General features: G+C 42.4%; 1 protein-coding gene across 1 annotated transcript; it reads left to right on the forward strand.

The window, feature by feature from the left end:
* The first annotated feature begins 6,383 nt into the window (after positions 1–6,383).
* Positions 6,384–9,527, forward strand: LOC102274698 (zinc finger protein 596-like). Its single transcript, XM_070364099.1, is given in 6 exon segments — positions 6,384–6,395; positions 6,516–6,642; positions 7,366–7,461; positions 8,097–8,179; positions 8,564–9,475; positions 9,477–9,527. Coding segments are annotated over 6 exon segments (1,281 nt in total).
* Positions 9,528–13,217: the final 3,690 nt, after the last annotated feature.

Here is a 13,217-nt window from a genome sequence, read left to right on the forward strand (position 1 = left end):
GGTATGAAAATAGTTGGTATGAAAATAGTTGGTATGAAAAAATAGTTTGAATAAGTTCCCGCCTTCCTTTTTAATGATAATTTTAGTAGGACTGATATAATGTTTCCCAAATTTTTATAAAATTTACCATAGAATAAAAAATTTTCTTTCAATTTAAATAAAGTTCTACCATATAAGACATGTTTTATGTGGTTTTTATCTCTAAGTCTTGAAGAGGATCTGAATATTATTTTTACTCAAGATAGATTTTGTAATTGAGGGAAAGAGCTTCAGAAGACCTTATAAAAATGCAGAATCAGGCCCTCCCAGCCCCAACATGTGCACATTAACAACGCACCGTGTGAGTCCTGTGCATAGAGAATATAATAAGCGTTTGTACTGGTTTATTCTCACTCTGGCCACACTGGACTCAGTTGGTGAGTTGCAATGTGTACACACGCCCGAATCCTCCTTACAGGTACAGCTCATTGTCTGTTCTGAGGCCTGGGCACCGGGCTTGCCGCTGGTCTGAGGTCATCAAATGAGCAGCAGGGTTTGAGAAGCACTGGAGGTGGTGGGCAGAGATCACCCACCTCACCGGCTGCCTCTCTTCTCCAGCAGGAAAAGACCCGAGTAGGTCCAAGAACAGCCACTGAGCCGCGTGGAGAGGACTTCCTTGGAAGAGCAAACTGTGCTCCTTCCTTCCTGCAGAGCAACGGTTGGGGGAATGTCCTCATTCTGCAGAGCCCTGCACCTCAGGGGAGGGGCTGCTGGCTGAAGGCGCAAGGGGATGAAACTATCAGGGAGATGGCTGGCACACTGGGGCCGTGCCCAGACCTCCCAAAACTTCTGAGACGGTCTTTCTCTGTGACCTGGGTCACAGCCTATTCCTTTTACTCCCTTGTCTCAGGACCTAAATCCTCCTCATTACATTCTTAGGTTCTCACAAAACAAAACATCGTCTGATCTTCAACTTTCTCATTTCAAAGGCTCTGAATGGGCCTGAGAAATGCTATTTTATGGGATCCTCTGAGCATCACAGGAGTAGAGAGGAGTCTGTCACAGAAGCCAGGTGAGATTGGAATTATTGGGATTGGGTGGGCTGATATTCTTGGGCCTGAGCCTCCAGGGGCAGGGGTTTAGGACACAGGACAATTTTAGTGAGATGGCACAGATCTGGGCTCCATCAGAACACGTGCTGTCAGCTGAGAAGAAGATGGTCCTCCATCCGCCCAGGTGATGGCACACAGCTTTTTAGTCACACTTGACCCAAAATATTTAGAGTAAGCAAATGTGTAATGACAATATATTTCAAAAAATTGAAAAAGAATGAGATAACATGTTTTTAAAAACTTATTTGAATTTATATATCATTTCAAGCTGTGTGAAATAGAACTCATGACAAATGAAGAATGAGAAAGAATGTACATAGGCTGACATTATATAGACATTAGATGCATACAGCATCTTGAAGTTCTTTTCAAGGAATTCCTAAGCCCTTCATCCTCACTGACCACATTCTGGTCTCATGAAATCCCCGAGAAGAGCTCTATGTTAAGTCTCTGCCTCCTGAGGGAATGGACAAAAGACATGGAAAACGTGTTCTGAAGTCTTTAATGTGAAATAGCACATTCCCTCCTACTCTAGTCTGGAGTTTCCCATTAGTTTCCATCAAGGTTTCCTGGAGCCAGAATTTCCCAGATCAAGGCACAGATGGGTTTGTTTGTCCCAAGAGGCCTGTGTCCATGTACAGCTGACACGAATCAACTCACTGTGTCCTCACACGGCCGTTCCTCTTGCTCAGACCCCTGGTGTCTTCTCGTGCTTCTAAGGGCACAGATGAGATTGGATTAGGGCCCCACCAGAAGGCCATCACTTTAATCTAATCCTGGCTCTCACTGCAGGCTCACCAGGTAAAGTCACCTTCTGATGCACTGAGTGTTCCCGCTTCAACATATGAACTTGGGGGGCAACACAAAGCTCATTATACATACTTGACAGAAAATATTAAACCACATAATATTTTCAGAAGAAAAATCATCTGTCAAAACCCTCAAGGAACAAAGGTGATTCCACTCCAGGGTACATATCTGAAGAAAAGGAAAGAACAGCAAAAGATACAATGCACTTTCCATATTTGCAGAATTATTACTTATAAGAGCCAAGACAGGGATGCAACCTTAGTGTCCATCCACAGATGAATGGAGAAAGAAGATGTGGTATATATTAGAATGGAATACTACTTAGCAAAAAAGAAAAGAATGAAATTTGCCATTAGAAACAATAGGGATGAGCCTAGGCATACAGTGCTTAGTGAAATAAGTCAGAGAAAGACAAATACTGTATGCTATCACATATATGTTAATCTAAAAAAAAAAGAAAGAACAGAAACAGATTCACAGGTATACAATACAAACTGCTACTGCTAAGTCACTTCAGTCATATCCAACTCTGTGCAACCCCATAGACGGCAGCCCACCAGGCTCCCCCGTCCCTGGGATTCTCCAGGCAAGAACACTGGAGTGGGTTGCCATTTCCTTCTCCAATGCATGAAACTGAAAAGTGAAAGTGAAGTCGGTTAGTCGTGTCTGACTCCTAGCGACCCCGTGGACTGCAGCCCACCAGGCTCCATCCATGGGATTTTCCAGGCAAGGGTACTGGAGTGGGGTGCCATCGCCTTCTCCAACAATACAAACTAGTGGTTACCATTGGGAGGGGGAGGTGGGAGGGGCAAGTTAGGGGTTAAGGATTAAGAGATACAAACTGCCATATATAAAATAAATACACTACAAGGATATATGGTACAACACAGGGAATACACACAATATTTTATAATCATTTCAAGAGGGGTATAATGTATAAAAAATACTGTATCACTAAGTTGTATATCTGAAACAAATATAATATTGTTCATCAACTATACTTTAAAAATTAAATAAAAATAAAATAAAGTATATACGTTTTGAGTCAAAACATACCTTCTAATGTGCCAGGAGAAAATAGGAAAGAACACAAGTGTAGAAATAAATTCCCAAGCTTAGATGAAAGGCAATTCCTTTCGTTACAGTGGGAAGATGGCATAATTAATACATGACCCTACAAGAGTTCTTTAAATCTTGTGGTAGAAAGAGTCCACACTCAAAATTATCTATTTCATTTTGGAAACAGTCGGTACATAATCTGATGAATGTAAAGGAAAAGGATAAGTCCATGGAGACTGAATGGTAATGGCATAAGTTTAAAATATTCTTTTTAAAAATTTGAAGTACAGTGGATTTACCTTAATATACTAGTTTCAGGTGAAATATTCTTTAATGAATATGGGAGATGGAATTGAAATGCATAAGATAATAGGCTCACCAGGCATTGTATGAGGTATAAGCAAAATGTCCTCGGATACAGTGAAATACTGTGTCCCTTGGTTAAATTTTTTCCACTTGGGAACCAGGAATTTTAAGCTTAAAGAGCCATCTCCACATCCATAAGATTTCCACTCAAATATTTAAATCAGCTGTGCATACAATGGAAATAAAATTACTTATGATAGTTTACCGTGTAGGAACACTTGTATGGATTTTCCTACTAACCAAGAAGCAAAGTATAAAGTTGTCTTCCCATTTTCTTTACACAGTTAATAGATTTTTAACATGTTCTTGAAGGTACTGTGTTGTCAGTACTTTAAAAGTCATGCTCTGCCGCCCAGCAATAGATTTTATGCTGTCACCTCATTATTTATATTTCAAATGTTCATAGTTCTTCATCTTGCACTTCATTTTTAATTCCAAATTTCTCCCAGGGAACCCCAGCTTCATTTCCACAGAATCCCAGTGTGTCTGATGCCCTGTTTTTTGAAGACAGTACAGAGAATGCACTCAAAACTTTTTATGAATGAAGAAGAGAATGATGGATTTTCTCACTGTCCCTGGACAATGTCATTACATCTTTGCTCTTCCAACACTGGGTGTGGGTTACAATTTTGATTAATCTGGAAAATCCAGACTTTCAAACCGGTTCACTGACTGAAACCCTATCAAGCTCAGGAGGATCTTGATAGGGTGGATCAGGTTGGGTTATAAACTGCTATTCAGGTTTAAAAGGAAGTCAAACAGACAGAGGGAGGCATTTGTTCAGAGAAGCTGAACCATTTAGGAGGTTGGAGGAAGAGGAATCAGTTGCTTGCTATGGAATCCTCAGAATCCATTTGGTTTGACCCGCTCCTCCAATTTAGGGTTTTGGTGAGTGCTCCAAACTGTGAGAAAGGACTGTGCTTCCTTCCTTTAATGTTATGTCTTATCTGTCTGTAGACACGTCATGGTCTCTGAATCGTACTGTGTCAACATTTTCTCTGCCACTCTCATTCCAACCTTTGACTGTTCACATCCCTTTTTTCAGCTCCAACATTTCTGTCTTGAATCTATTTATCCACCTAACCTAAGATCCTAATCTTGTGCTTTCAAATACAGTACCATGTGGCTTGAACATTTAAATTAATCCAATTAAATAGCTAAATTTCAGTCATTGGTACTGCCAGCCAGACTTCATCCCACGTGTGTGACACTTTCTGTATCACACAATGCAGATACAGTGTCCTTCGTCTTGAAAAGTTTTATTGGTCATTGATCTACATCTGATGTTTTTAAATATTTGTTTCTAAATATTTAGGTGATTATCTTCTAAGTTTTCATTTTCTGCTTCTCTGAATTAATTTCCTTTAATGGATTTCATCAGGTGATTTTCCTCACTTTATTTATGTGTCTTGAGATCTATTTTTATGTTGAAATAATTATCTCAAGATGGAATAAATCACTTGAAATACTTATTTTAATTCTTCCAAAAAATTAATATATATTAACTTCCTTTGATTCTTATGACATCTAAGCTGAACAAGCCAAAGTTGCCTAGGTTCCATCTTCTTTCTATTGTAGGCAGCCTGTTACATATGCCTGGGGTTTCCCTGGATATCATAGTAATTTACCTATTCCTATTATCAGTAGAAGACATATTCTAAGACTGAAAAAGAACACTTCACTTCACTTTCGAAATTGTCTTAAGTTGAATCGAAACCAAAGGCAATCCAGGGTCAAGTCTTGATTGGTTTTCCTGAACAGTCCCTCCCAGCTTGGGTTTCCCCAGGTTCTCTGCATACTCTAATCACTAATCCAGTCACTTTTCCTTGAGTGGATTTTGGGATTTGTGTTTTGTCCTGGACACTAGATTTCTCTCCACAGTGAGCAGAGGCATGGATCCAGGAATTCATTTCTGATAGGAAATGATCCCTAGGCTTTCATTTTGGTTTCAAAGGGAGGACCGGAGAGCAGAAGATTGAGAGCAAATATCTCCAGGGAGATTTCTGTTTCAAGATAGAGGGGATGTGGTGAGGGGATTGACTTTGGATATATGGAGAGGTTCCCCCCAAACTAAGCGATAAATACAAAGAGAGAAATAACAGGAGTTTCTTCTGATTATTGTTGTTAGAAGTCATCTTACAGAACCTATTGATCTTTGTTAGGCTAAAGGTATTTGATCACAAGACACAGACTGAGCAAAATTAAATGACAGCTGCTCCTTCCTCTAGTGTAACCCTGTCATATATTCAAGATTTTGGAACCTCTGGGTGTCCATTGTAAATTGGTAAGTAAAGCAATTTCCTTCTAAACCTCCGTATTTCTGACCATCCTCAAGCAGGAGGATTGAGACGGTCTGACAGTAACACTGTGACTCCTGGACTCCTGCTGCTTCCTGGTGCAGGGATGTTAAGGACCGGGCTGGCAGGGTGGGTGCTATGGTTCCTCCAAATGGAAGAAGTCCTCAGTCTAACTCCATCCTAAAAGAGGTCCTAGGGTAATTGATATCCATATCCATGGAGGACAGAACTAACCTTAGGGCTGAGGGAGAACTGGAAGGCAGTGTGTTTCCAGAGGACTGCCAGGGCTGTTGCAGAAGCACTGTGGGCGCATAAGGCAGGAGATGATCTGGGGGCTTCCAGAGTGCTTACCTACAGCTGTAAACCACCATCCACTCTGGCGAGAGTCAGGATCCCCAGTGGTGGGAATCAGGGAGGACACTGAGCGCTTCTGGGTGCCACGGACTGATGAACACAAAGTCAATGCTTAGCACGTTCTTATTTGCAGACTCTGACTTTTTGTGTTAGCAACCGCAGCTCTAGCTCTTCACATGGGATCTGGGAGAGAAGAAGCTGCATAGTATTCCCTGGACGCACCACTGGCTTCCGAGTGCTGGGTTGGGGCTACACCCAGGTGAAGGTTGGGGCTTGAATTCAGGTGGGTCTGGAAGCACAGGACTGCGGTCTCATGGCTTCTTCTCCATCCTCAGGTTGGCCTGCCTAGTGCTTGATCGGCTGTGAGTGAGATCCCGAGAAAGGCTCCCGGTGACTGAGCTTAAGGATGGAGCCCCTGGTGAGTAGTGATGCTTCCTCCTGAAGCTGCACCCAGTCCCCATCCTTCCTCAGCTCAGCCGCCCACTCTGGACAGTGGTAGGGTTGTTCTGTCTAAACCAGAATATCGCTGATGTTTTAGGAATCAGTGACATTTGAAGATGTAGCCGTCGACTTCACCCAGGAAGAGTGGAGCCTGCTAGACAAGTCCCAGAAAAACCTGTTTAGAAATGTGATGCTGGAAACTGTCTCCCACCTGGTCTCTGTAGGTGAGTCTGTCAACAGGGATGTGCCTGCACCTGTGTCCATTCTGTTCATTCACTCACTGAACAAGCTATCCTGTGTCCCACTCCAGCTGCTTCCTGATTCTCTGCTAGTTCTCATAACTATATAAAAGGAAGCTGTTCCTTTCCAGGTACTTTTTATTACCACATGGAAGGGTTATCTTGGCCAGGTTTCATATCTTTGTTGCTACTCAGTGTCAACATTCAGAACAGAGCTGAGGATTCAATGGATATTGTAATACATAAATAATAGGATAAAGGATGAAATATTTTTTTTAATAATTCTTTTGTTCCTGTCACTGCATGAAGGCTTGAGACCAGAGTACATGTATATGTCATATTCATGTCTGTATATGACATAATTTTGATTCTTCCTGTAAGGTGAATCATTACTGGATCCTGTTTGACAGAAATATTCAGCCCACTGTAGAGTCTTTTGATCTTTCCCATTTGGAAAAGATTCTGTGGACTCTCTCTGAACTGGTGCACGGGCATCAGCCTTAGACAGCCTCACTGTTCTTGCTGCTGCTCTGGGTTTCCTCCTGATCCATTGAAGGACCTTCACTGTTCTGTCTGGTAAAGATGTTGCTGCCTACACTGACCTTCAATTATCTCTTTATTTTCCTCAGTACCTTACCTGTTTTGAGCACAGCAAAGAGTAATTAGCCTGGACTCAAAATCCACAGCTTTTTTTTTTTAATCAAACAGGCTATCAGATCAGCAAATCAGATGTGGTTTTCCAACTGGAACAAGGGAAAGAGTTGTGGACACAAGCAGCAGGAGGCCTCCAAGGTCAGAGTCCAGGTGAGCATCCTTGGAGATACCGAATGAAAGTGAAGTGAGGGACATATCCTAAAATGAAGTGAGGACATTTGGGCATATTCCTCACATTGTTATCATCCTGTGCATCTATCACCACAATTCATATTACTTCCTTCCAGCCACTTGCTCTTCTTTCAGGGAAAAAGTGCTGTGGGCTTTCTGAACTTAAAACTTCTACATAGTGATTCTTGTCCTGATCCTCCCATTTAATGTTTTTTCCATCATAATAGACAATGACTCTTAAAAAAAAAAATATATATATTTTTTTGTTTTAATATGGACCATTTTAAAGTCTTTATTGAATTTGTTAGAATATTTCTCCAGTTTTATGATTTGGTTTTTCAGTCACAAGACATGTGGGATCTCAGCTCCCCTATCAGGGATCAAGCCCACACTCCCTGCACTGGAAGGTGAAATCTTAACCCCTGCACCACCAGGGAAGCTCCTAGACAATTACCTTTAAAGTATTTCTACTACCTCAGGATTTCTTTGTTATACACAGTTTCTCCATCTAAGTACCAATTTTTGAAACACAGGCACATAGACCTTGGTATTTATCTATGTTTTTATTTCTCTAATGCCATTCTAAAACCTATACATTCTTTCCATTTCTGTAGGCAGTGAAAGTCTCTTTAGACAACAAGAAATGACATTAATGCAAAGTGTCTACTGGAAGCACACATCCCCAGTAAGGACAATGGTACGTTTCATGGGTGAGAAGCCCAGGCAGCAACTGAATGACCTAGTGATGAGATAAGTTGGTAACTGAGCACAATTTCCTGTATGTAAGTTGAAATTGAGCTTTTTCCAGGCAAATGTTTAGATATCTGAAACTAATTAATAAGATAGTATGAGCTCAAAACCATAATATAAGAAAAAAAAGTCAGTTGCTAAAACATTGCTCATCTTATAGTCTTTAAAACACAATGAAATCTTCAAAATTAATGTGATATCTGGGGTCAGGAAACTAGAAAAGAGAATGTTTGTGCCTGCAGGGGAGTAACACAACATGTGTTTGCAACCAACACTGGAGACACTTTAACAGGAGACTATTATCGGCTGATGCTCTAGGGTGAATATGTAGGCAATGAGTGTCTACCTGGACATGGGCAAACCAGTAACAGCCTCATATCTCCTCCCCTCAAAGCAGGTTTCTCACCCACAAGGGGATCCCGCTGAATGTGCTGATTTGGGAGATGAAGTTACTCCTACATCTTCACTTCAATATTCAATAGTTCCCTTCAGAAGCAAACATAATGTCAGCAAACAGCATGGAAAATCACTTAGTCAAGGGTCATTCCTCAATGGACAGGGTCATATTCACACTAGACGTAAATCATGTGAATGTGCTCTGTGTGGGAAAGTTTTTAATAGATGCTCTAGCCTTAGCAGACATAAGATGATTCACACTGGAGAGAAACCATTCAAATGTCAACTGTGTGAGAAAGTCTTCAATCAAAGATTCTCCCTGAAAGTACATGAGAAAACTCACACAGGAGAGAAGCCCTATGAATGTCATCAGTGTGGAAAAGCCTTTAGTAGATGTGCTAGCCTCAGGAGACACAGCATGATTCACACTGGAGAGAAACCATTCAAATGTCATCTGTGTGGGAAAGTCTTCAATCAAAAGTCCTCCTTGAAACAACATGAGAGAACTCACACAGGAGAGAAGAGATATGAATGTCATCAGTGCGGCAAAGCCTTTCTTCAAAGCTCTGGCCTTAGTTCACATAAGAAAGTCCACACTGGAGAGAAGCCACATGTATGTCTTGAGTGTGGGAAGGCCTTTACTCATAGTTCGGGGCTTCATGTGCACAAAAGAATCCACATTAAAGAGAAACCACATGTATGCTCTGTGTGTAGGAAGGCCTTCAATAAATATGCTAAGCTGAGGGAACATGAGAGAACCCACAGTGGAGAGAAGCCCTATGAATGTCAGCTCTGTCGAGAACACTTCACTCGTGCCTCTTCCCTTAGACGACACAAGGGAACCCAGCACAGGAGAGAAAACCAGTAGGACCCTCAGTAGATGTTCTGACCTGAGGTGACATAATCAATGTGGAGGTTCCTTCAGGCATTGTGCTATGCAGTCCAGACAGGCACTGCCTGTGGATGTGGATCCACACATGTGCTTTCTCTGTGACTAAGCCTTTAGTCATTAGCCTGACCTCGTGTAACTTAACAGAACTCACTCTACAAACACAATATGGGTGTTTCCAGCAACAGCCCCCAACTCTAAAGACCTTAGAGGACATGAGCAGAGGATAAGCAACCCCTTCTACTTCTTCGATAATTACTGATCTATGTGAACCAACTCCACGGAGAGAACCACTAAGACTGTGATAACTGTTGACAACCATTCAGTTGATGTGCACAAGAAACCTTGAAAAAAAATAAACACAAGAACAAAGATGAAGACTCTTGAAAGATACCAAAGTAGGTTGAGCAACACCAAGCATACTTTTAAATAATTCATCCTACAGAAGTTATTTCCTGGAAAGGTATGAGAAATTCTTTCTCCATAGAGCAACCCCTCTGGTTCACACATGCTCAGTCTATAGAACACACTCTCAGGGTCATGACAGAAAGGAAGACTTCAGGGATCACTTTCATTTCTCAGTCAACATTAAATTCTCACACTGAGGATGCAGCAATCCTAAAATCAAAAGTGAATCTACAGCTAGATTTCATATCAGAAAAAAAAAGATACTGTGTGGGAGGGAGAATCCTATAAGAATCCTGTAACAGTCAGGCAGTTTGTGATTGGGGGAAATACCTCTTCATGAAAATGTGGTATCAAATGGAGAGTGAAGTGACCCAGCGACATGGAATGTAGGTTTTTGTAAAATTAAAGTCTGTCCAAAAAAGTCATAGTGGAAAATATTCAAACAATAAAGTCTGTGGCTAAAGGAGCTTAGTGTTGCTGTCTGGTTTCCTTGGGCCCCTGCAAACACAGGGATGGGCTGGGAGGTGGCACTGGTGGTAAAGAACCCGGCTGCCAGGGCAGGTAGATGCCTGAGTCAGGAAGACCCCCTGGAGGAGGACATCACAACCCACTCCAGTATTCTTGCCTGAAGAATCCCCATGGACAGAGGAACCTGGGGGGCTACAGTCCACAGGGTTGCACAGTCGGACATGACAGAAGAGACTTAGCACAGGGGTGCACGTCTGCACTCTGCAAAAGTGGGCGGAGACTCAGCCCCACTCTTTGAGTCCCCTTTTCTCCATTGCTCTTTCCTCACAACTCAGATCCACTCATTCCAACATACCCCCCATCTACCCCTTCAGGCCCTGGTGGGTGACACAGCTCTAATCTTCAGCTCCACTGGCCAGGTTTCCCAGAATGTCACAACCTGCTCAGGCAAGGTCCTTGGGGAGCCTCAGAGACATCTGGTCCTATGTTATTTGAGGTCCTTAAACCTATGTCTGCAGATGGAAACCACCCAGGGCTCAAGAGACAGACATCTCTGCCCTCCAAGACCTCAGAAATCTCTGTTATTCTGTACCAAAGCCTCAGAACTGTGCCAAGTGGATGGAGGGTTCCTTCCATGATCATACTAATTTACTCAGCTAATTCCTGAATTATGCACACAGTTGTCTCACTAAACAGGACAAGCTCATGGAATAAATCTGCAGGAATATAAAATGTGTAAACTACCAGCCATCACACAAGCAGGTTTTTAAAATAATTAGCGCAAAAAAATAAATAAATAAAATAATTAGCGCAATGTACTTTTCCTCCCCAAAAAATGTTGTCACAAAGCAGATCTCCCCACCTTGTCTGTAGGACTTGAAAAGTTATCCTCTGACATATATCCATATCCTTTTCCTCACAAAAACCCTCCCATAGCTTCAGGGCGGAAGACATTCACTGTAGCTCCTGTTCAAACTGCTGCTGTCCCAGGAGAACGACCCTCCTCCAAACCTCTAAATCATTGGATTCTTTCTTAACATATGAAACTAGGATACATATTTTATGCCTCCAATAATACTTAGGAATTCAGAGAAACATTCTTTTTTTCCAAAACTTGAAACACTGAGGAAAGTATGGAATACCACAATGATTCCTTTCCTCCCAATTCCAAATTCTGTAAGTGACTTCAATTTTCTATCTCTTTTCTAGAGGAGAGTCCTGCTCCCAATGTGAACACATTATGACATATTCTCCAGGGGATCTTCCCAACCCAGGGATTGAAGCCAGGTCTCCCACACTGCAGGGGGTTCTTTACCAGCTGAGCCACAAGGGACGCCCTGAGGGAAGCGTCACCAAAGGTTTACAGGGGGTTTGAAAATCTGTATCACAGAACTGAGACTCTGAAATGGGGACAGACCTAGAAGATCAGAATTCAAAATTCTGATGGGAAATCCAGAAATGCATTGAAAAGTGAGTGGAAAACTAGGAGGGAAGCCTCTTGGGATAAATAAACATTGCTGTTCAGTTGCTAAGTCATGTCCAACTGTTTGGACCCTCCTGGACTGTACCCCACCAGGCTCCTCTGTCCTTCAGGATTTTCAGGCAAGAATACTGGAGTGGGTTGCCATTTCCTTCTCCAGAGGATCTTCCACACCCGGGACTGAATCAGAGTCTGCTGTGTCTCCTGCACTGCAAGCATATTCTTTACCACTGAGCCATCAGGGAAGCCAAATACACTACCTTCAATAAAATAAAGCATTTTTTTTTAAGAACTGCATCCAAACCATAGGGAAGAATCAAAGATGTCTGACTCTGCAGTTTTATTTTGGTAAATGAAAAAATAACTATGTTTTGTAGCTTCACTTGATTTAGAAGGTCACCCCCCTCTATTTTTTTCCCTTCAAAATATAAGTCCTTCAGCTGGTGCATTTTCTACTGTAGGGCTTTTGTAGGGAAGGAGCGGGTACTCTATCTCACTAAATCAGCGGGTCAGCACAGCAAGGTCCTTTGGAAATGGCCCAAATAAAAAGAGGAATGTGTGTGTGTCTGTTACTCAGTCGTGTCCAACTCTGCGACCCCATGGACTATAGCCTGCCAGGCTCCTCTGTCCATGGGATTCTCCAGGCAAGAATACTGGAGTGGGTTGCCATTTCCTTCTCTAGGGGATCTTCCCAACCCAGGGATCAAACCTGGGTCTCCCACACTGCAGGCAGATTCTTTACCATCTGAGCTATTAGGGAAGCCCAAAAAGGAGGAATAGTTTGGCTAACTGCCTACTTTGAAAGTTAAAGGGCCCACCTGCATCATCAGCATCACCATGCCTAAATATCACTTCTTCCTTAAACTACACCCCAGTTAGATAGATAAGACACACACACAGATAGATGTCTTGGTGAGACAGGCCTGGGACTGGGACACTTTGCTGCAGTGCTGGAATGCTTGCACCCTACAAAATCCAAAGAAACTGTAGGAGACTAAAAATAACTGTGTGCATGTGCAGTTGGGGCGAATTCTTCAACCCAAAAGACACACAAAGACAAAAATAAATTCAGCAGTCATTTCTGAAGAGCCAGGAGCAAAAACTGAGTGTAAGAACAAAAGTAGGGCACTGAGCGCCCTCTGCACTCAACACCACAAAAAGGTGGGCAAACCACCTAAGCCACGCCTCCAGCCTGAGCCCACTCCAACCCTCACCCCAAATAAGGAAGAAGCTCTCTGCTCCAACCCTAACCCTTCTGGGAACTGGCAAGGGAACTATTGCTTCACACACACACACACACACACACACACACATATTCTGGGAGCTAGCAAGGGAACTATTGCT

Source organism: Bos mutus, chromosome 27 (assembly GCF_027580195.1).
Source record: "Bos mutus isolate GX-2022 chromosome 27, NWIPB_WYAK_1.1, whole genome shotgun sequence".
In the NCBI taxonomy this organism is placed as follows: Eukaryota; Metazoa; Chordata; class Mammalia; order Artiodactyla; family Bovidae; genus Bos; species Bos mutus.